The sequence below is a fragment of the Triticum urartu genome, chromosome 1A (assembly GCF_056163025.1).
Source record: "Triticum urartu cultivar PI428250 chromosome 1A, HENAU_Tu73, whole genome shotgun sequence".
Taxonomy (NCBI): Eukaryota; Viridiplantae; Streptophyta; class Magnoliopsida; order Poales; family Poaceae; genus Triticum; species Triticum urartu.
The window spans coordinates 38,155,187-38,178,910 of NC_141873.1; the positions used below are offsets into that span (position 1 = coordinate 38,155,187).

A 23,724-nucleotide genomic window follows, 5' to 3' on the forward strand; every position below is an offset into this window, starting at 1 on the left:
CGGGCAGCAGCTGCACACTACCTATGCAATAAATCAAGACGAAAGCAGGGCGCTTAGGACACTGGATTGGAAACTTAGACTGCCTTCCCTCTTTACTCGCTTGTTCCACTTGGTATTCACAATCAAAGGTCTCCCCAACCATTATAACAAGAACCAACCGTTGGATAGGGCCACCGCTCGATGGGTTGGATCCTGCTCACCACGCGGAAAACAACCATACAATTTAGTAATTCCGGGGCTTACTATTCAAGGGCAAATCAAGTAGAATTGTGTATATAGATGAAAAAGGAGAATGGCGAAGAAAGTCAATTTGTCCAAAGCACGGTGCCGACCTCCTTCTTTTATACTATACGAACGAGAATTCTCATTTCTTGTGAATGGGCCCAATTTCCCTTTTGTTACTGGTCGGGACGACCTAAATCCTATATCGGTTTCTCAAGTGCCAAATAGAATAGTTCTTTTCCAAGTTTGGGTAGGATTCCCGACACCAATCACATCTGTAAGTAGCAAAGATTTAAACAAATAATGAGAGGCCTTTATCTAATTAAGTTGAATAATACACAGATTGTAATAAAGGAGCGTGCTAACTGTCACAGATAGCGTGGAGATAAACAGCACGTACCGACCAAGTGTCGCGGTAGGTTGGCTGGTGCAGGCAGGTTTGATAACTCAGTAAGAGAGTATGACCACTTTGGGAAATCCCCTAGCTTTCGTCCCTCACTGTCTACAGCGTAGCCGTCATGGAACCCCAGTGTCTTCGTCAAGCATTCCACTCTAGTTTTCGCTACCAGTGTTTCAACAACACACAATACCGCCGGCCCCCATGCCACACATGTCAAATTATAGAATAGATCTCGAGTAGAGACAAGAAGACAGCACGCTAAAGCGATCGAAATGGTTGTACATGACTAGTCGTCTCCTGCGGCTCGCGATAACATGAATATCTCTCATTCTCTTCCATTCTTAGGCCTTCCTAAAATAAGACAAATATAAAGCAATCGAGCCAAAGAGAAAATCATGAAGCATCTAAGGTTTCCTTATCTTTTTACAATCTAGCTCCTCCGGATACGATCATGCTTAATGTTACTGGCGCATGTTAATGTCTTAATCTCATAATAGACGAAAGAACGATAGGGAGTTGGTATCAAATCCATACCGATGATGAATGCATTCCATTCCATCGGTTAAGTTGGTATCCTCAGGAAAAAACAAAGCAGCGGAGTACCCATTTTTACATGAGAAAGAAAATGAGCTGATTTGAAGCTCTGCTCTTGTTATGTTGAACAAACGCCCTGCGGGGCACGCCCTCCGGGGGTTTACGCCAGGAATTCCGTAGAAGAGAGTCTTGGTAAGAAATAAATAAAAAAGGTACAGTCTACCGCAAGTAAAAAACCCATAGCTTCTATCGCTGACGGGGCCTTTCAGGCTATCTAAAATACCACCATCGTAAAGGAGGATTCGAAGAAGACGGCATGACCGGGAGAGAGACGCAAGGATGGGACTGGAACGATTGAGAAGCACTCATTTATCACGGATGAATAAAAATATGCGTATAGTAAAGACATACGCCCCATATCTGCGGATGATAGGCTCTAATTGCATGTGACCAGTACGGGAACCGAGTTCATGTCTTTCCGGGAGTAGAGCTTGCGTTAAACTTGCTTCAATGGCGATGAAAATAGCTCAGTTGGTAGACGATGTCATGTGACAGCTTGTTTTCTCGTTGAAGCATTCTTAGACTGATAGCTAGGGAAGTCCCATTTTGCAAGGGCTCGCGGAGTAGCCACAGATAGAAATTATCAAGTACCAACCAAATAGTTCTTCCAAGGCTAAAGGCAGGCTGACCCGCTAATTATGTCGTAGGTAGGGATCTCGTTTGAATAAAATCGTATAACAATGAAGCGAGAAAACGTATGCGCCCGCAAACGGCTTTCGAGGCGATCCTGACCAGCAAACGAACTCAAATTCAAGCGACCCTCAAAGCGAGGGGAAGACCCCCATTCTTTTTGTCGAAATCTTACTGTACTTAAAAAGAACAATGTTGTTACTTCTTCAAATCTCTATTGTGTAGGTGTTCAGTCCCAGGTAGGAATAAGTAAAGGCTGTTTCTTGTTAGTCTGTCTCTTTCTCTTTAATAGCAGGTTCTTGGGTAAAAAACCCAGTCACTTTAGAAAGTCCCCCTTTTTTTAGGGAGCAGAGCTGAAAAAGATGGGAAATTCCAATGATTCTTCGTTCATTATTTCCAAGTGTCATTCTTTTGTTCATTGCTATACCATCGTTTGGTCTTGCGTTGCCAGTACTAATAATGGCATTAGTTGTCTTATTCGGAGTTCAAGGAATAGCCTTTCATCTTGGGAATGAGAATGTCGCGGATCTCAATGTTCTCGTCATGACCAATGCTCCTAACGAGGGTGACTTTCCCATAGACCAACCTCCCGTTGGCGGACTACCAGACCTCCAGCAGGAAATGGCGCACGCCGCCCATCCCGAAGCCATGATTTCGGAGTTGACTTCCAAGGTTGAAAGAATATTTAACGAAGTAGGCACTCCTCTTCCTTTAGAGGAGGGTGAGTCTGCGCGATCGTTCACTGAAAGTCTTATATTGTGGAATAGTGAGGGAGGAGATACTCTTCAACAAATCTTCTCTGATTATACGGAAGCCGGAGATGGAAGCGAATTCGTCGCAACAGCCACCAATCTGGCGAAGCGGTTTCGCCGCGCCGAGCTCGGTGAACCAGATTCTCCCGACCCCGATGCGCCTGCGGAAGAGCAGGAGGCTCATTCCACGGGATCCCCTGAAAGCACAAAAGCAAATGATGGGGCGAACGAGGCAGGCCCGTCTTCTTCGAGGAAGCGTAAAAGGTGGGATGATGATTCAGGGTCCGAAGATGACGATTCGGGGGGACCCGGGGAATCTCCAGATCCAGTGGAAATCGTTTACGAAGGGGATGCACAAGGGTACAACTGGGAGGGGGATTAGGTTGGCCGCCAACTTCGCCTGCCTTTCTATCTGAGTTCTTCCCTCTTGATGCTTTCGAACGACTCCTAAATTTCACAAAATCCTTTTTTTTCTTTCTTATTTGAAATCCAAATCGAAATGCCTCAACTTGATAAATTAACTTATTTCTCACAATTCTTCTGGTTATGTCTTCTCCTCTTTACTTTTTATATTCTCTTATTTAATAATAATAATGGAATACTTGGAATTAGTAGAATTCTCAAACTACGGAACCAACTGCTTTCGCACCGGGGGGGCGAGATCCGGAGCAAGGACCCTAAGAATCTGGAAGATATCTCGAGAAAAGGTTTTAGCACCGGTCTCTCATATATGTACTCCAGTTTATCCGAAGTATCCCAATGGTGTAAGACCGTCGACTATTTGGGAAAAAGGAGGAAAATCACTCTGATCTCTGATTTCGGAGAAATAAGTGGCTCACGAGGAATGGAGAGACAGATTCTCTATTTGATCTCGAAGTCCTCATATAACACTTCTTCCAGTCGGATCACTTGTTGGAAAAACATAATGCTCACACATGTTCCACACGGGCAAGGAAGCATAATATCATGAAAGCCGTCTGATAATCTTTCTATAGGTTCCCCGAAGAGAATGGTCTCATCACAAAAACACTTTCTATATGTTCTGTTATTTCGAGATTCGAAGAAGCAAGCAAGTTTTTCATATAGTTGTTTTTGTGTAGTGATCTCTGTTCATGGAGATCACGAGGCCACTGATACCCGAAGTGGTTAGGTGGGATAGAAGAGAGGGAAAGCGGGCTTCTATCACATAGTTTCTCTTTCAGGGTACATAGGACGGCCCTCTCGTCATTACCTTTTGTGCTTACCCGTAGCTAGCTGTGCCTGAAGTCATGGATGATGCTATTCCCACTGAGAGATGTGCTGCAAAATGGAAGCTGTGTTAGTCCTCGGCTAAAATCATCTTCCTTTATTAAAGACCATATATATCCATATGTAGATAGAAGAGGGGATATAGTCGTTCAAAGCTAAGGTGAGTCTGTTCCAGCTAATTCCTCAGATTCCACTTTCCTGTCTGTCCATGTAAAAAGGAGTCCAGCCCACAAGGAGAGGGAATCCACAATAATATCTGTTTTAGATGCTTTCTACTATGTTTCAAGTGATCAAAGAATAGTATCTTTAGACAGAACTGAAATAGCAGATGCAGATTCGAATGTTAAGGTTATTAAAGCTTAAAAGAAAAAGCAGTCATAGGTTAGGTGACTAAGAAAAGAATGTGGAAAGGGTCACGGATAGGATTGGTATATTAGTTTCAGCTATAACAGAGATTTCTCAGCATGTTTCTATCTGGTTGGTATCCGCTGGTACCATTCATTGTGAGTGCTTTTAGGGGTTGCTCAACTCTCGGCTATTTTCACCATCTAAATGATTGCATCTTCCCGTTCTCACAATTTCTCAAAGGTTATTGTATTGATACTATGGAATTTAGAGTGAAAAAACAATAGGGTTCAATTCGATTCATTTTGGAAACTCTAGCGGGGCCATCCCAAATTCCTCTCAGCTGTCATAATTGAATAAAAGGGATCGTATAGCTTTCCAATCCAGCAACATACATCTATCACCTAGGCATAACTGCCAACATCAGTATGCAGAAAGAATCTGTTTAGAACGGTTTAGAGTCGGAACCAAGGCAAGATATCCAGGATTCCGTGTCCCTCCAACTCCATCCATTGGGCGGCGTCTTTTCATCCGGAGAAGCTGTCGAAGCGATAGCCATGTCTGATCCCCGTATCTGTGAAAGAGCAAGGTCTTCCTAGTGGAGTCTAGAAAAAGAGCCGGGTATTCTGAGTGGAGTCTGGAATGAGACCTGCTGCCTCTGGCTTGACCATTAGCTGCTCTATCTGTTATTGGCATGGCATTCCTGAACCCATAGAAAAAGAAGGATTAGGAGACGTCCATCGAAATAGACTAGGAGGCCTCTCACTAGCGCTATATAAGCTGCCGGATTCCCTTTCACTTAAAGCCATTCCAACAATCTATTCGTCGTAAGCCCTTCTAGCAGGAGCAGGGGCTGGAGCAGGAGACAGATCAAGCAGGAATGGTGAGTCACTCACAAAAGGTATTCACACCGAGCCTGACCCACCAACCTATGCACAATCTGATACCCCTCCTCTCGAAACGGAAGAACCAAGGGAAGCTTAGACCAAGCCATTGATCTATTCGAATTGGAGAGCCTGGAATGGTGTTACCAATAGCCTAGCCCCATCTTCATCCGCATCTTCATCTTAGGAATGCCTTTACCCATCCACCTAGGAACACAGAAAGCTACCATTTCTTGTTGCATCATTCTGGAATCCGTGGGTCAAGCTCACTTTCCGGGAATGCTATCGCTATCCTTTGAAACTAGTTCTCTCATTCTTCTGTTTCATACAGCCTAAGATTGGAAATCGAAATCCCCAAACAGACAGACGAGCTTCCCAGACCCCGATATGGAGATGGCGACTCAAGTCTTGCATGCCGGAAGGAGTGATTCTAGTCTAGGAGATCTATCAAACCCAAGTCTTTCTTTTACGAGCCTCGATCAATAATCAGTGTTGCACGCACCCATACCAAAACAAGAAACGGTACACTTTCCCTATCCCCATTCCCGTACCCTTTCCATCTACTGGCCAAGGTTTCCATTCTTTCTACTGGCCATGGCCAAGGAAAGGAATAGCCAACACCCATAAATTCTATGCAAACACTTCTCATCACCTTTTCCGCACCCAACCTGGTCTCGTGAGTCCAGGCCTAAGGATGGATACCTCTGCCTCGAGCTGACTTGACTATGTTCGATTCTATTGGATTCCATTCTCATCTCTGCGAGGAAGGATCCATAAAGCCAGCTAGGCCTCTTCTTATCGAAGGATCTATTACAGCCTATTCAAGCGAGAAACCTTTTGAGTAATGACTAGGTTATAGATCTGTATGGGATCCGCTAGGCACAGCCCGCGGTAGATCCCTTAGCGCAAAAGTAGGCAACCCTATGGCACCAAGTGGGTCAATCAAGTGATCAAGTATGATTCATCTCTAAGCGAGCGTAGAATATACAAAGCTTTCCATCTCCACCAACGGCAGATTTCTATCTTGCCATTTCAATTTGGCTCTATGAGAAGCTTGTATCCCTCGCTGTGACTACTATTCTTGTGTACAAACCTATGGTGGATAAACCTCTATGGTGCATGCATATCTGTTTCGCCTAACTTGTCTTAGTCATTCCCACATTGAATCGAATAAAATAGGACCAAAAGACGGAGGTTTCTGAACTTTTTTATGCTGTATGCCTAAGTTTCCAAACCCGTCTTGAAGGTTACTTTACCAGAGAAGTAGGTCCTATTGACCAAGAAGCGGAAAAAGCATAGTCGGTACTTCTTAATGCGGTACGTAAGCTGGTTATCCTGACTAACAATCATGCCTTGCTTGGATTTAGGGATTAGGAATTCTTATTGGGAAAGAGATTGGATTGGCATTCAAGTAGGAGTAGATCCTATTGGTCCAAAGTAGGCATTCTTGTATCAATTAAAGTAGCTATCTTCATGAAATAAGCGCTAAGATTCTAGTTCAAAGATAGGAGCATTAAGCTCTAAATCCAGTCAGTCCAGCTGGAAGTTTCACTAACTACTTAGGGAACTAGGGACCAGACCAGAGTTATGATTGGTGTATTCCATTCCTACCGTAATTGAGACTTGCCCTCGCTCGCGGGTGATTCCTTATAGCTTGATCCATGTGATGGCTGTTCTCTGCAATGAACCACAACATGTCCATGGACTTCACAGAGAATTGAGTGAATGCACTAAAAACCAAGAAATGACATAGCGAGAACTGAGCAGCTCGAAAAGCTCGGACTTCGTATACAGAAAGTAGAACTAAAAGCAGATGAGTAGAGATTGAATCGAGCATAGAAATAAGAGAGTTTTTCTTTGCTTAGCACTGTTCGGTTCGTCTTTCTTTACAAGTCAATCTATGCATAATTCTATTTCTTGCAGCGCTGAATCCGCTTTTGAAATACAGATCAGGGGGCGGTATTCTTATTCCTTGGCTCGCCACTTATGAAACAAAACTAGATATTTCTTATTATTTTCTTAGGAGCTGAGCTCCGCATGCGGTTCGATTAAGATGCGACAAAACCTTATCCATTAGTCTTGGCGATGCCAGGGATGGAGGGAGTCATCAGTCGCACAAGCTTATTGCTAAAGCCAAGACAGGACATAATAGCTTCTAAGTAATGCCATTGTACCCGCTTTCATCATGCCCAACTCAAAAACCATTTCTCCCATACTTCTTCTTTTCTTGTTCCTTCGTATGAATAACAGGAATCCCGGTTCGGATGGTTGACCAACATTATGATTGTGTATGAACTAGGGCTTTGGCTCAACACCTGCTGTCTTTCTTGCCCATCCTTTTGTGGTATCGAAGCTGTTCATTGAGATCCATAGGTTCACGTTACAACCCACCAATAGTCGATTCCAGAGCGGAAGGCGAAAAAGATAGGACGGGGACCCTTCGGAAGAAGGTATATGCCCGTAGTATCTAGAAAATATTCATGGTTGCAAGAGCGAGGTTAGTCATCCTCACCATCACCATCAAATACCGGTACTCGCTTTTTCTACAAGCTTGATTTACGAACTCGACCTTTCGCAGGAAGGAAGTTCCGTATACCATCAACGGAGTCAAACCGCTAGAGGGTCACATATATCTAAATACTAGTTCCGATCATACCAGTACTTACTTCCGTGGAGATACGAGAAAGGGGGAGAAGATGCGATTATGTATCATAAATACTAAGGCCAGACAGACTAAAAGGGGCTTTTGGATACGAAGAAGGTTTTCACGTCTTGCTTTGGGTGGTATGCTTCCTCACTGTTGCTATTCTGCCCTTTCCCGGTAGTCAACCACCAACGAACGCAAGGAGATCTGGACCTGCATGTAATGTTTTTTTTTGCCAATACTCTAAAGCAGCTTCCTTACATCAACATGGGATTGCAAAAGGGAGGGAAAAAGGCGACTCCTCCTTAGTAGGAATAGTAGCTGAGGCTGCTTCAACTCATAACGAAGCTATTCCAGCACATAAGTCCGGGATGATCTGAGGTCGCTGGTCTCACATGGAAGAGATACGAGCCTCCGCTGGATAAACACCAGAACTGGTATCGGCTTCTTTTGTTCGTAACGAACAAGCAACGGATTGGGGATTGCCAATAGAAAAAGATACAACCAACCAGCAGCTTTTGGAAACCAGGATCACCCCCATTGTAAAGAGAACACGGCACCCCTTTCCGTAGGGGCTCGCAAAGGTATTATACTGGATGTGCGCAGAGAGCTAATGAAACTCCATTCCTTTTTCTCTATACTCAAGGATCTGCTATAGCTTGCTTTTCCAAGAGTATTGTATTGACCTGATTCCCCAGGAAAGAGTTGATGGCATCTCAACGCAAGAAGGTAGAGAAGAATCCCTAGCGAAGATGTGCCGAGAGCGAGAAAGCCTGTCTTCCCCGAGATTATTTATTCCTCTTATTTCTTATATGAATAACTGAAATCAATCCTCACTTGTATTAACTTCATGAGTGAAGAGATAGAGAAACCCTCAATACCGGCACTGCTCCTATCAAAATCAAATAATTGGATTTGTTTCCCCACTTCCTCCACGGGATTCGTACATCGGATGAGGATTCCTACAACGGTACAACGGATCAATCCATTCAAATCAATGAAACCATTAGGTACGCCCCGGGATCTACTCTATTTTTAGATTTGCTAATGCCGAGATCCGATGCGAAAGCAAAGCGAAGGTTGTTATTCAATAGTTGTTGCCGGTAAAGGAACAGCGGAACGGGTATCTTTAGCAAAGCAATTTTGATTGGTTGAATCGTATTGAGTTCCGGTCTCTTATAGGGTCTTTCTTTGTCCTACTTATAGTATCTTTCCTCCAGCCTATCGAAACTCGTGTTTTTATTAACCAACAACACATGCACTTTGTTAGAACTAAAGAAAAGGTTATTCAATCCACTAGTGCAACTGAAGTGAAGGAATTACCTATTCTGAACCTCCACAAGAAAGAGCTCATAACCACTGCTTGTGAACAGTTCTCCTCAACTGAAGGCGCACTACTGTTACTATCAGTCTAGTCTCTCGAGGGCACTCTTTCGATCTCGAACAAACTGACTTCTCCGGAAGAGAGATATTCAGAAAACCCGATTTCCAGTCCTGTCTTAAGAACCCGACTCCAAAGAAAGAAAAAAGAAAAGTGGACTAAAAGAGAACAACAAAAGAGAGATCACTTTCGACGATTGAACAGCACTTTTATATCCAGATTGGAACTGGACTTGAACCTTCATATCCAGATTTCACTCCACTTTCACTTTCATATCAGGAACGTCGACTTGCACTTTCAATAGTGAATTATTCACTTTCCGGAATTGGCTCATATTCACATAGGCCAAGAAAGACGAATAAGACCTTGAACTCCCTATTTCACGTATAATCGAGAGACTCATAATATCAGTGCCTTGGGTAAATGCCTACCAAAGGGAGAAGATTACCGAACTTTTTTCTGTCTTCTTCGCTTCCTAAAATATTTAGGGAACAGGCTGGCTTTCATGTTCATAAGTTCTCTTTGTCACATACATCCATCGCTTTCGTCTTTCTTGGCTTACTCAGGTGATCTAATTAATGGGCAAGCCCCACTCAAAGCAATTCAGTCCCGGAGCTCTTTCTTCTAAATGCGGATTCAATAGCACCGGTGACGAAAGCAAAGGATATTCAATCCACTTGTCGTCTTGTGGGCCTGCTTCTTTCCGTTCTTTCTCTTCTTTTGCAGAGGTGTGTGTTGCGCCACGCATACAAATCGTTTTTTTAGCCAAAGGGTGACTTTACCACTCGCTTCTGGTTCCAATGGATATGGGTTAGATGGATGGAGTCTTCCTTATTGAAGTGGGCAAGGCAAGCAGCTCCTCTCGAATAGGCTGATCGGTGATACGTGATTTTGGAATAAAAGCTAGACGACTCAGCCCTCTTCTCATCTCAAAGCTCGACCTCTGCCACTACTACTGCTTCCCTAGCCAAGCCATACTTCTCATTCTTTGCTTGAATCCATAAAAAAACAAATTCCGTCGAGTTTCCTTGCATGGGTTGATTGACCTTGAAGTCCATATATAGATTCCCGTAGTTCATCTCAACTTGACCAACCATTGAGAATGGAACAAATAGGGGAGATGGAATTCTTCTATATTGTCTTTCAACCCTTGCTCTTGCCTTGGCTTCGCCTTCCACCTTCAGCTAAGCACCTAACCCGTGGGACGGGACCTTCGGTCTAGCCTTTGTTCGGGTATGGGACCGACCTGGGATTCTTCCATCCGAGTGAGTACCGCCCTTCTGATTTGGTTTGAGTACGGGACCGACCTTCTCTTTTGTTTGTAATTGGGCTTGCCCGAAACAAAGGAACTTTGGTGTGAGAACCCACCCGAGTTGGTAACCCAACGTTTTCACCTACGATTTCTCCCTCGTCTTCTTTGCCTAGCCTTTAGCTTCTTTCTTGTCTGATCTTAGATTTCACTGTTAGGAAATAGGGCATTACCTGTCACTCCGCCTTTCTAAGAAGGCCTTTCGCTTAGTTGTCCTTTCTACTAGAACTTCCCTTTAGCAGTTCTGGAACATCTATAGTATGCTTGAATGTCGGCAATTTTTCTATATTCTCTTCCTCCTCGTCCATTAGTTCAGTTCCTTTCCTTAGTGAAATCTGCCCCCCTCCATCTTTCGAGAACAACAAGAGGGCATTCTCAAGCAGGCGTATTCTTCTTCACTTCCTAAGAAGGCATTTTCTTGCTAACAAGCCATTCTGGCAAACAAAAGAGCTACTTCTATCAAAGAGGAGCAAAGGCTAAGCGGAACTCCTCCCTTCGTGTCTTCTTCCTTTCCAAGCTTGTTGCGGGGAATCTGGGCTCTTTTTCAGCCCCTAAGGACTGCTACTTTGATGAATGAGGCCTGACGGTCTTAATTCCTAATGCTACTCCTACTGCTATTGCTATTGTTACTGCTTTTGGGAATTGGCATCTTTCTTCATAGGGGCCTAGCCAAGGAAAGCTTTCCCATTAAATGAATGTGCTTGCGTACTCTTCGATTCCTGCGGGAAGTGTGGGACTAATTGAATTTCATTCTTGTCTGCTAAGAGAATTATTCTTCCTTACAGCTTGCATTCGATGCATCCACCGTACTAAGAGCTCCTTCTTGAAGAACCGATTCTGTAACAACCCCAAAGGCGAATCTATCTAAATAAACCTAAAACTCCCATTATGATTTGAGATTGCCTTGCCGTTGCGCCCCTTGCCTTTCTTACTGGATTTCCAGTTGATGGGGAAGGCTTGGCAAAGAAGCTTGTGTCGGAAGAGAAGTGGAAAACTAAGCTGTTCGGGCTTAACTTAAACCTGATTGCCCTAGTAGGAGTCAGAATAAGGTTGAGGCTTGAAGACAAGCAACTGACATCTCGGATCTTGCCATTGCCAGGAGCATGGATGCCCAGAATGCCCTCAGTCTATGTCTGTCTATATAGGCTTTAAGGAAAAAGGCAAGTAAGCCGTAAGCCAAAAATCAAGGCTTTTAAGGACCTTCGACAGCTTATAAATAAGCTAATAACAGATCTTTTGCGTCTTTCGAGATGCGAAGAGAAGTAAGAAGGTTTACTATTGGGATAACGAAGATATGACCATATTTCAGATCGATTTTCAACAGACGAGATCGGATAGTAGAATAGAGAGAAGGATTTGCTGCTTTCTTAAAATGATAGAGAGTCAGGAGAGGGTCTATGTTAATAGAGCTCTTTAGATAGGGAGAGGAAAGACGTAACTAGACCGCGGAAAGAATAGAATCTTTTACCGCTACATCCGCTGGAGAAGAAAACTCAGCAAAGGAGATTCCTATCCTTTCTCTAGTTGAAGACTAATCTGGATATTCCCGAAGATGCTTGACTTCGAGTTCTTGGAGTGACAGCTTTCTTTGTAAACAAGGGTCCCTTACTCTATTACTTTTCCACTTCATTGATCTGAAAGAAGTGACAGAAGAAAGCTACGGGCATATACCCCTGCCCCGGGGGAACAGGTGCCACCTCAACAGCTATATTCTAAATCGTTAAGCCTCGCAACCCTTTCCTTTGTATCGGACCTTTCCCGCTTTCCTTACTTTCCTTCCTCACTCAAACTTCAAAAAGTCCTTCCATGAATCTAGGGAAGGAAAACCACCTCTGACTTCACCAAGTCTCCCTTTCTTTGGTCGAAGGCTTCAGGTCAAGATCCTTTTTCCTATCTATTGAAGATGCAAAGAGAGATGCTTCTTCCTCTTCAAGTTGGAAGTGCAAGAAGAAATGCGGTAAATAGGAGTTCCATCTACCACGCACTCGCCCCACACTCCAGCTAACTTCAGCATCCATACTCAGCTAGGAGGAAGGTGCCGGGGACACTATGAACACACATGTACTTGGTTGACTTCACGTCCCGTCTCACAACCGGGTAAGATCAAATAAACAAACAGCTTGCTTGCCCAATCCCTATTGAGAGGATTTCTTGAGCTTGAACTTCCTTTTGTAGCTCCGCTCACAAGGACTTCTTTTCATCCGCAATGAAGCTTATACCACCACTTGGTCAGTAAGGCCTGATTCAAAAAAAGATCAATCACCCCCTTCCCTACTTCAATGGAAAAGGGGGAATCGCCCTTTCACAGCCGCCCCTCCACAAAATTTATACCTATCCTTTCGCCTAAGATGATCACGAACGAAGACAGAGAATTGCGTAGATAGGAGGAGGAAACGAACCAACCCGAAAAAACAAACAAAAGGGAATGAGAGAAATGATCGGAACGATTGAAGAAAGAAAGAGAATGGCGGCCCCTTTCCTTTCGCCCAGGGGGCATCGTCGTCGGGGACAGGCTTCGAGGGTTCTTCCATATCTAGATATAGAGATAGATGATGATAGAGATCTAGATCTTTCTATAGATAGATCCTTTGAGAAATTTCTATTGATCCGCTTTCAAGATCTATGAACAAGAGAGATCCAAAAAATCTCCATGTAAAAAAAAAAGAGATGAATAGATAGGGCTGAGCCGATAGCAGGACTGGGTACGATGATGGGGCGAGAGAGGGAAAAAACCCTTCGGGATGGATCGGGAAAAGTGACCTCCGGCTCAGCCCACGACTTCCTTCCCTTCGCATAGCTCAGGTGACTCCCTTCCCCCTTTTTTCCCAGAATGAATTAGCCCGACACGACGAATCCTGCCCTCCTGTCTTTCTTTCTCATTGAATGAACCACTGCCTGGGACGCCCCTATGCCTATGAATTCAATGATTTAAGGGCCCCGGGAGGAAACTTCGGAAAGAAAGCCTACTGGTTGGTCTGGTTGTCCCCCGGCGGTGCCCGGGCGGGCCTCGGTTCAATCTTGCCGATTCTACCTAGACATGGCTCAAAATGAAGGGGTAAGGCCAAGTGTTCTTAAAACAAAACTCGAAGTGCACACTTCGGAGCACGGTCTTCCGTTAGGTCCTTTACGGACGACGAAAGCCCCTTGGCTATACTCTACTCTTCGCCTCCGGCTGTTCTGTTCTTTTCTTTTGGCTCGGCGGAGCTGAGCTGGGTTCCATTACACTCTGTAGGAAATGCATAGACAGTCCACGCAGCAAACCGAGGCCCTGCGTGCGCCGTACGTACCGCCTACGAATAATAGGTAGCCCCACCCCAGGCAGAGTTTGTGAGCCGTGTAATAGGCGACCATTTCGCGCGGTTCGGGGGGCACTTGAATAAGCCGCCGGCACCCGGCTGCGTCTTTACCCCTATCCAATTTTTGGGCCAATTCCCCCTTCGTACTACCAAAAAATGAGATTCTTGCCGAATCCGAGTTTGCTGCCCCAACCATTACAAAACTAATACCTATTCTGTTTAGTACTTCAGGTGCTTCTCTAGCGTATAATGTAAATCTCGTAGCGGATCAATTCCAACGAGCCTTTCAAACTAGTACTTTTTGTAATCGACTCTATAGCTTCTTCAATAAACGCTGGTTCTTCGATCAAGTTTTGAATGACTTTCTAGTCAGATCGTTCCTGCGTTTCGGATATTCAGTCTCATTCGAAGCTTTAGACAAGGGTGCTATTGAGATATTGGGCCCTTATGGTATCTCGTACACATTCCGACGATTGGCCGAGCGAATAAGTCAACTTCAAAGTGGATCTGTTGTGCGAAGAGTGCGTTATGAACCGTGGCCGCCTACCTGCTTTGGTTGGTGGGGGCGGCTCCTCCGTTGTGGGTAAACGGGAAACCCGACTCTACGAACCCGAGGAAAGGCTGCACAGCTTCTGTAGGGGCGTTAAGACCGGAGCTTTTTGTAGTGCTAGCAGGAATGCAAGTGAATGAATCCAATCCCATCCCCTTTAAAATCGGCGAGGTAATACCTTATTGAAGTAGGGCACGCTACGGCAACACAGGACTGACGGGGTGGGGGCTTGCTGTCTACTTGGCGAGCCTTCACTGCCCCCTTCTGTAACTTCCCTTCTTTCGTTAATGGCTAAAATGTTCTTGTGGAGGTTCAGAATAGGTAATTCCTTCACTTCAGTTGCACTAGTGGATTGAATAACCTTTTCTTTAGTTCTAACAAAGTGCATGTGTTGTTGGTTAATAAAAACACGAGTTTCGATAGGCTGGAGGAAAGATACTATAAGTAGGACAAAGAAAGACCCTATAAGAGACCGGAACTCAATACGATTCAACCAATCAAAATTGCTTTGCTAAAGATACCCGTTCCGCTGTTCCTTTACCGGCAACAACTATTGAATAACAACCTTCGCTTTGCTTTCGCATCGGATCTCGGCATTAGCAAATCTAAAAATAGAGTAGATCCCGGGGCGTACCTAATGGTTTCATTGATTTGAATGGATTGATCCGTTGTACCGTTGTAGGAATCCTCATCCGATGTACGAATCCCGTGGAGGAAGTGGGGAAACAAATCCAATTATTTGATTTTGATAGGAGCAGTGCCGGTATTGAGGGTTTCTCTATCTCTTCACTCATGAAGTTAATACAAGTGAGGATTGATTTCAGTTATTCATATAAGAAATAAGAGGAATAAATAATCTCGGGGAAGACAGGCTTTCTCGCTCTCGGCACATCTTCGCTAGGGATTCTTCTCTACCTTCTTGCGTTGAGATGCCATCAACTCTTTCCTGGGGAATCAGGTCAATACAATACTCTTGGAAAAGCAAGCTATAGCAGATCCTTGAGTATAGAGAAAAAGGAATGGAGTTTCATTAGCTCTCTGCGCACATCCAGTATAATACCTTTGCGAGCCCCTACGGAAAGGGGTGCCGTGTTCTCTTTACAATGGGGGTGATCCTGGTTTCCAAAAGCTGCTGGTTGGTTGTATCTTTTTCTATTGGCAATCCCCAATCCGTTGCTTGTTCGTTACGAACAAAAGAAGCCGATACCAGTTCTGGTGTTTATCCAGCGGAGGCTCGTATCTCTTCCATGTGAGACCAGCGACCTCAGATCATCCCGGACTTATGTGCTGGAATAGCTTCGTTATGAGTTGAAGCAGCCTCAGCTACTATTCCTACTAAGGAGGAGTCGCCTTTTTCCCTCCCTTTTGCAATCCCATGTTGATGTAAGGAAGCTGCTTTAGAGTATTGGCAAAAAAAAACATTACATGCAGGTCCAGATCTCCTTGCGTTCGTTGGTGGTTGACTACCGGGAAAGGGCAGAATAGCAACAGTGAGGAAGCATACCACCCAAAGCAAGACGTGAAAACCTTCTTCGTATCCAAAAGCCCCTTTTAGTCTGTCTGGCCTTAGTATTTATGATACATAATCGCATCTTCTCCCCCTTTCTCGTATCTCCACGGAAGTAAGTACTGGTATGATCGGAACTAGTATTTAGATATATGTGACCCTCTAGCGGTTTGACTCCGTTGATGGTATACGGAACTTCCTTCCTGCGAAAGGTCGAGTTCGTAAATCAAGCTTGTAGAAAAAGCGAGTACCGGTATTTGATGGTGATGGTGAGGATGACTAACCTCGCTCTTGCAACCATGAATATTTTCTAGATACTACGGGCATATACCTTCTTCCGAAGGGTCCCCGTCCTATCTTTTTCGCCTTCCGCTCTGGAATCGACTATTGGTGGGTTGTAACGTGAACCTATGGATCTCAATGAACAGCTTCGATACCACAAAAGGATGGGCAAGAAAGACAGCAGGTGTTGAGCCAAAGCCCTAGTTCATACACAATCATAATGTTGGTCAACCATCCGAACCGGGATTCCTGTTATTCATACGAAGGAACAAGAAAAGAAGAAGTATGGGAGAAATGGTTTTTGAGTTGGGCATGATGAAAGCGGGTACAATGGCATTACTTAGAAGCTATTATGTCATGTCTTGGCTTTAGCAATAAGCTTGTGCGACTGATGACTCCCTCCATCCCTGGCATCGCCAAGACTAATGGATAAGGTTTTGTCGCATCTTAATCGAACAGCATGCGGAGCTCAGCTCCTAAGAAAATAATAAGAAATATCTAGTTTTGTTTCATAAGTGGCGAGCCAAGGAATAAGAATACCGCCCCCTGATCTGTATTTCAAAAGCGGATTCAGCGCTGCAAGAAATAGAATTATGCATAGATTGACTTGTAAAGAAAGACGAACCGAACAGTGCTAAGCAAAGAAAAACTCTCTTATTTCTATGCTCGATTCAATCTCTACTCATCTGCTTTTAGTTCTACTTTCTGTATACGAAGTCCGAGCTTTTCGAGCTGCTCAGTTCTCGCTATGTCATTTCTTGGTTTTTAGTGCATTCACTCAATTCTCTGTGAAGTCCATGGACATGTTGTGGTTCATTGCAGAGAACAGCCATCACATGGATCAAGCTATAAGGAATCACCCGCGAGCGAGGGCAAGTCTCAATTACGGTAGGAATGGAATACACCAATCATAACTCTGGTCTGGTCCCTAGTTCCCTAAGTAGTTAGTGAAACTTCCAGCTGGACTGACTGGATTTAGAGCTTAATGCTCCTATCTTTGAACTAGAATCTTAGCGCTTATTTCATGAAGATAGCTACTTTAATTGATACAAGAATGCCTACTTTGGACCAATAGGATCTACTCCTACTTGAATGCCAATCCAATCTCTTTCCCAATAAGAATTCCTAATCCCTAAATCCAAGCAAGGCATGATTGTTAGTCAGGATAACCAGCTTACGTACCGCATTAAGAAGTACCGACTATGCTTTTTCCGCTTCTTGGTCAATAGGACCTACTTCTCTGGTAAAGTAACCTTCAAGACGGGTTTGGAAACTTAGGCATACAGCATAAAAAAGTTCAGAAACCTCCGTCTTTTGGTCCTATTTTATTCGATTCAATGTGGGAATGACTAAGACAAGTTAGGCGAAACAGATATGCATGCACCATAGAGGTTTATCCACCATAGGTTTGTACACAAGAATAGTAGTCACAGCGAGGGATACAAGCTTCTCATAGAGCCAAATTGAAATGGCAAGATAGAAATCTGCCGTTGGTGGAGATGGAAAGCTTTGTATATTCTACGCTCGCTTAGAGATGAATCATACTTGATCACTTGATTGACCCACTTGGTGCCATAGGGTTGCCTACTTTTGCGCTAAGGGATCTACCGCGGGCTGTGCCTAGCGGATCCCATACAGATCTATAACCTAGTCATTACTCAAAAGGTTTCTCGCTTGAATAGGCTGTAATAGATCCTTCGATAAGAAGAGGCCTAGCTGGCTTTATGGATCCTTCCTCGCAGAGATGAGAATGGAATCCAATAGAATCGAACATAGTCAAGTCAGCTCGAGGCAGAGGTATCCATCCTTAGGCCTGGACTCACGAGACCAGGTTGGGTGCGGAAAAGGTGATGAGAAGTGTTTGCATAGAATTTATGGGTGTTGGCTATTCCTTTCCTTGGCCATGGCCAGTAGAAAGAATGGAAACCTTGGCCAGTAGATGGAAAGGGTACGGGAATGGGGATAGGGAAAGTGTACCGTTTCTTGTTTTGGTATGGGTGCGTGCAACACTGATTATTGATCGAGGCTCGTAAAAGAAAGACTTGGGTTTGATAGATCTCCTAGACTAGAATCACTCCTTCCGGCATGCAAGACTTGAGTCGCCATCTCCATATCGGGGTCTGGGAAGCTCGTCTGTCTGTTTGGGGATTTCGATTTCCAATCTTAGGCTGTATGAAACAGAAGAATGAGAGAACTAGTTTCAAAGGATAGCGATAGCATTCCCGGAAAGTGAGCTTGACCCACGGATTCCAGAATGATGCAACAAGAAATGGTAGCTTTCTGTGTTCCTAGGTGGATGGGTAAAGGCATTCCTAAGATGAAGATGCGGATGAAGATGGGGCTGGGCTATTGGTAACACCATTCCAGGCTCTCCAATTCGAATAGATCAATGGCTTGGTCTAAGCTTCCCTTGGTTCTTCCGTTTCGAGAGGAGGGGTATCAGATTGTGCATAGGTTGGTGGGTCAGGCTCGGTGTGAATACCTTTTGTGAGTGACTCACCATTCCTGCTTGATCTGTCTCCTGCTCCAGCCCCTGCTCCTGCTAGAAGGGCTTACGACGAATAGATTGTTGGAATGGCTTTAAGTGAAAGGGAATCCGGCAGCTTATATAGCGCTAGTGAGAGGCCTCCTAGTCTATTTCGATGGACGTCTCCTAATCCTTCTTTTTCTATGGGTTCAGGAATGCCATGCCAATAACAGATAGAGCAGCTAATGGTCAAGCCAGAGGCAGCAGGTCTCATTCCAGACTCCACTCAGAATACCCGGCTCTTTTTCTAGACTCCACTAGGAAGACCTTGCTCTTTCACAGATACGGGGATCAGACATGGCTATCGCTTCGACAGCTTCTCCGGATGAAAAGACGCCGCCCAATGGATGGAGTTGGAGGGACACGGAATCCTGGATATCTTGCCTTGGTTCCGACTCTAAACCGTTCTAAACAGATTCTTTCTGCATACTGATGTTGGCAGTTATGCCTAGGTGATAGATGTATGTTGCTGGATTGGAAAGCTATACGATCCCTTTTATTCAATTATGACAGCTGAGAGGAATTTGGGATGGCCCCGCTAGAGTTTCCAAAATGAATCGAATTGAACCCTATTGTTTTTTCACTCTAAATTCCATAGTATCAATACAATAACCTTTGAGAAATTGTGAGAACGGGAAGATGCAATCATTTAGATGGTGAAAATAGCCGAGAGTTGAGCAACCCCTAAAAGCACTCACAATGAATGGTACCAGCGGATACCAACCAGATAGAAACATGCTGAGAAATCTCTGTTATAGCTGAAACTAATATACCAATCCTATCCGTGACCCTTTCCACATTCTTTTCTTAGTCACCTAACCTATGACTGCTTTTTCTTTTAAGCTTTAATAACCTTAACATTCGAATCTGCATCTGCTATTTCAGTTCTGTCTAAAGATACTATTCTTTGATCACTTGAAACATAGTAGAAAGCATCTAAAACAGATATTATTGTGGATTCCCTCTCCTTGTGGGCTGGACTCCTTTTTACATGGACAGACAGGAAAGTGGAATCTGAGGAATTAGCTGGAACAGACTCACCTTAGCTTTGAACGACTATATCCCCTCTTCTATCTACATATGGATATATATGGTCTTTAATAAAGGAAGATGATTTTAGCCGAGGACTAACACAGCTTCCATTTTGCAGCACATCTCTCAGTGGGAATAGCATCATCCATGACTTCAGGCACAGCTAGCTACGGGTAAGCACAAAAGGTAATGACGAGAGGGCCGTCCTATGTACCCTGAAAGAGAAACTATGTGATAGAAGCCCGCTTTCCCTCTCTTCTATCCCACCTAACCACTTCGGGTATCAGTGGCCTCGTGATCTCCATGAACAGAGATCACTACACAAAAACAACTATATGAAAAACTTGCTTGCTTCTTCGAATCTCGAAATAACAGAACATATAGAAAGTGTTTTTGTGATGAGACCATTCTCTTCGGGGAACCTATAGAAAGATTATCAGACGGCTTTCATGATATTATGCTTCCTTGCCCGTGTGGAACATGTGTGAGCATTATGTTTTTCCAACAAGTGATCCGACTGGAAGAAGTGTTATATGAGGACTTCGAGATCAAATAGAGAATCTGTCTCTCCATTCCTCGTGAGCCACTTATTTCTCCGAAATCAGAGATCAGAGTGATTTTCCTCCTTTTTCCCAAATAGTCGACGGTCTTACACCATTGGGATACTTCGGATAAACTGGAGTACATATATGAGAGACCGGTGCTAAAACCTTTTCTCGAGATATCTTCCAGATTCTTAGGGTCCTTGCTCCGGATCTCGCCCCCCCGGTGCGAAAGCAGTTGGTTCCGTAGTTTGAGAATTCTACTAATTCCAAGTATTCCATTATTATTATTAAATAAGAGAATATAAAAAGTAAAGAGGAGAAGACATAACCAGAAGAATTGTGAGAAATAAGTTAATTTATCAAGTTGAGGCATTTCGATTTGGATTTCAAATAAGAAAGAAAAAAAAGGATTTTGTGAAATTTAGGAGTCGTTCGAAAGCATCAAGAGGGAAGAACTCAGATAGAAAGGCAGGCGAAGTTGGCGGCCAACCTAATCCCCCTCCCAGTTGTACCCTTGTGCATCCCCTTCGTAAACGATTTCCACTGGATCTGGAGATTCCCCGGGTCCCCCCGAATCGTCATCTTCGGACCCTGAATCATCATCCCACCTTTTACGCTTCCTCGAAGAAGACGGGCCTGCCTCGTTCGCCCCATCATTTGCTTTTGTGCTTTCAGGGGATCCCGTGGAATGAGCCTCCTGCTCTTCCGCAGGCGCATCGGGGTCGGGAGAATCTGGTTCACCGAGCTCGGCGCGGCGAAACCGCTTCGCCAGATTGGTGGCTGTTGCGACGAATTCGCTTCCATCTCCGGCTTCCGTATAATCAGAGAAGATTTGTTGAAGAGTATCTCCTCCCTCACTATTCCACAATATAAGACTTTCAGTGAACGATCGCGCAGACTCACCCTCCTCTAAAGGAAGAGGAGTGCCTACTTCGTTAAATATTCTTTCAACCTTGGAAGTCAACTCCGAAATCATGGCTTCGGGATGGGCGGCGTGCGACATTTCCTGCTGGAGGTCTGGTAGTCCGCCAACGGGAGGTTGGTCTATGGGAAAGTCACCCTCGTTAGGAGCATTGGTCATGACGAGAACATTGAGATCCGCGACATTCTCATTCCCAAGATGAAAGGCTATTCCTTGAACTCCGAATAAGACAACTAATGCCATTATTAGTACTGGCAACGCAAGACCAAACGATGGTATAGCAATGAACAAAAGAATGACACTTGGAAATAATGAACGAAGAATCATTGGAATTTCCCATCTTTTTCAGCTCTGCTCCCTAAAAAAAGGGGGACTTTCTAAAGTGACTGGGTTTTTTACCCAAGAACCTGCTATTAAAGAGAAAGAGACAGACTAACAAGAAACAGCCTTTACTTATTCCTACCTGGGACTGAACACCTACACAATAGAGATTTGAAGAAGTAACAACATTGTTCTTTTTAAGTACAGTAAGATTTCGACAAAAAGAATGGGGGTCTTCCCCTCGCTTTGAGGGTCGCTTGAATTTGAGTTCGTTTGCTGGTCAGGATCGCCTCGAAAGCCGTTTGCGGGCGCATACGTTTTCTCGCTTCATTGTTATACGATTTTATTCAAACGAGATCCCTACCTACGACATAATTAGCGGGTCAGCCTGCCTTTAGCCTTGGAAGAACTATTTGGTTGGTACTTGATAATTTCTATCTGTGGCTACTCCGCGAGCCCTTGCAAAATGGGACTTCCCTAGCTATCAGTCTAAGAATGCTTCAACGAGAAAACAAGCTGTCACATGACATCGTCTACCAACTGAGCTATTTTCATCGCCATTGAAGCAAGTTTAACGCAAGCTCTACTCCCGGAAAGACATGAACTCGGTTCCCGTACTGGTCACATGCAATTAGAGCCTATCATCCGCAGATATGGGGCGTATGTCTTTACTATACGCATATTTTTATTCATCCGTGATAAATGAGTGCTTCTCAATCGTTCCAGTCCCATCCTTGCGTCTCTCTCCCGGTCATGCCGTCTTCTTCGAATCCTCCTTTACGATGGTGGTATTTTAGATAGCCTGAAAGGCCCCGTCAGCGATAGAAGCTATGGGTTTTTTACTTGCGGTAGACTGTACCTTTTTTATTTATTTCTTACCAAGACTCTCTTCTACGGAATTCCTGGCGTAAACCCCCGGAGGGCGTGCCCCGCAGGGCGTTTGTTCAACATAACAAGAGCAGAGCTTCAAATCAGCTCATTTTCTTTCTCATGTAAAAATGGGTACTCCGCTGCTTTGTTTTTTCCTGAGGATACCAACTTAACCGATGGAATGGAATGCATTCATCATCGGTATGGATTTGATACCAACTCCCTATCGTTCTTTCGTCTATTATGAGATTAAGACATTAACATGCGCCAGTAACATTAAGCATGATCGTATCCGGAGGAGCTAGATTGTAAAAAGATAAGGAAACCTTAGATGCTTCATGATTTTCTCTTTGGCTCGATTGCTTTATATTTGTCTTATTTTAGGAAGGCCTAAGAATGGAAGAGAATGAGAGATATTCATGTTATCGCGAGCCGCAGGAGACGACTAGTCATGTACAACCATTTCGATCGCTTTAGCGTGCTGTCTTCTTGTCTCTACTCGAGATCTATTCTATAATTTGACATGTGTGGCATGGGGGCCGGCGGTATTGTGTGTTGTTGAAACACTGGTAGCGAAAACTAGAGTGGAATGCTTGACGAAGACACTGGGGTTCCATGACGGCTACGCTGTAGACAGTGAGGGACGAAAGCTAGGGGATTTCCCAAAGTGGTCATACTCTCTTACTGAGTTATCAAACCTGCCTGCACCAGCCAACCTACCGCGACACTTGGTCGGTACGTGCTGTTTATCTCCACGCTATCTGTGACAGTTAGCATGCTCCTTTATTACAATCTGTGTATTATTCAACTTAATTAGATAAAGGCCTCTCATTATTTGTTTAAATCTTTGCTACTTACAGATGTGATTGGTGTCGGGAATCCTACCCAAACTTGGAAAAGAACTATTCTATTTGGCACTTGAGAAACCGATATAGGATTTAGGTCGTCCCGACCAGTAACAAAAGGGAAATTGGGCCCATTCACAAGAAATGAGAATTCTCGTTCGTATAGTATAAAAGAAGGAGGTCGGCACCGTGCTTTGGACAAATTGACTTTCTTCGCCATTCTCCTTTTTCATCTATATACACAATTCTACTTGATTTGCCCTTGAATAGTAAGCCCCGGAATTACTAAATTGTATGGTTGTTTTCCGCGTGGTGAGCAGGATCCAACCCATCGAGCGGTGGCCCTATCCAACGGTTGGTTCTTGTTATAATGGTTGGGGAGACCTTTGATTGTGAATACCAAGTGGAACAAGCGAGTAAAGAGGGAAGGCAGTCTAAGTTTCCAATCCAGTGTCCTAAGCGCCCTGCTTTCGTCTTGATTTATTGCATAGGTAGTGTGCAGCTGCTGCCCGTTTCAAACTTGTACTCCTCTGGTAGTGTAGTAAAGCCCATTAGAAGTGAGATTCGTTGATTCTATCAATAATCTTAAACTTAAACCTCGTGAAGCCCTACCCTAGG

At 44.2% G+C, this 23,724-nt stretch overlaps 2 protein-coding genes across 2 annotated transcripts; one reads left to right on the forward strand and one right to left on the reverse strand.

Moving 5' to 3' along the window:
* The first annotated feature begins 253 nt into the window (after nt 1–253).
* Nucleotides 254–3,126, forward strand: LOC147989527 (uncharacterized). The gene has a single exon (XM_087545687.1). The coding sequence runs from the start codon at nt 2,222–2,224 to the stop codon at nt 2,978–2,980; it is 759 nt and encodes a 252-aa protein (XP_087401813.1). The 5' UTR covers nt 254–2,221; the 3' UTR covers nt 2,981–3,126.
* A 17,366-nt stretch (nt 3,127–20,492) lies between these two features.
* LOC147989528 (uncharacterized) lies at nt 20,493–23,360 on the reverse strand. The gene has a single exon (XM_087545688.1). It carries the CDS (start codon nt 21,395–21,397, stop codon nt 20,639–20,641), a length of 759 nt encoding a protein of 252 aa, XP_087401814.1. The 5' UTR covers nt 21,398–23,360; the 3' UTR covers nt 20,493–20,638.
* Nucleotides 23,361–23,724: the final 364 nt, after the last annotated feature.

Bases quoted from the DNA above. Each gene is read 5' to 3' on its own strand.
- LOC147989527 (XM_087545687.1), top strand. From the start codon at position 2,222: ATGATTCTTCGTTCATTATTTCCAAGTGTCATTCTTTTGTTCATTGCT.
- LOC147989528 (XM_087545688.1), bottom strand. From the start codon at position 21,397: ATGATTCTTCGTTCATTATTTCCAAGTGTCATTCTTTTGTTCATTGCT.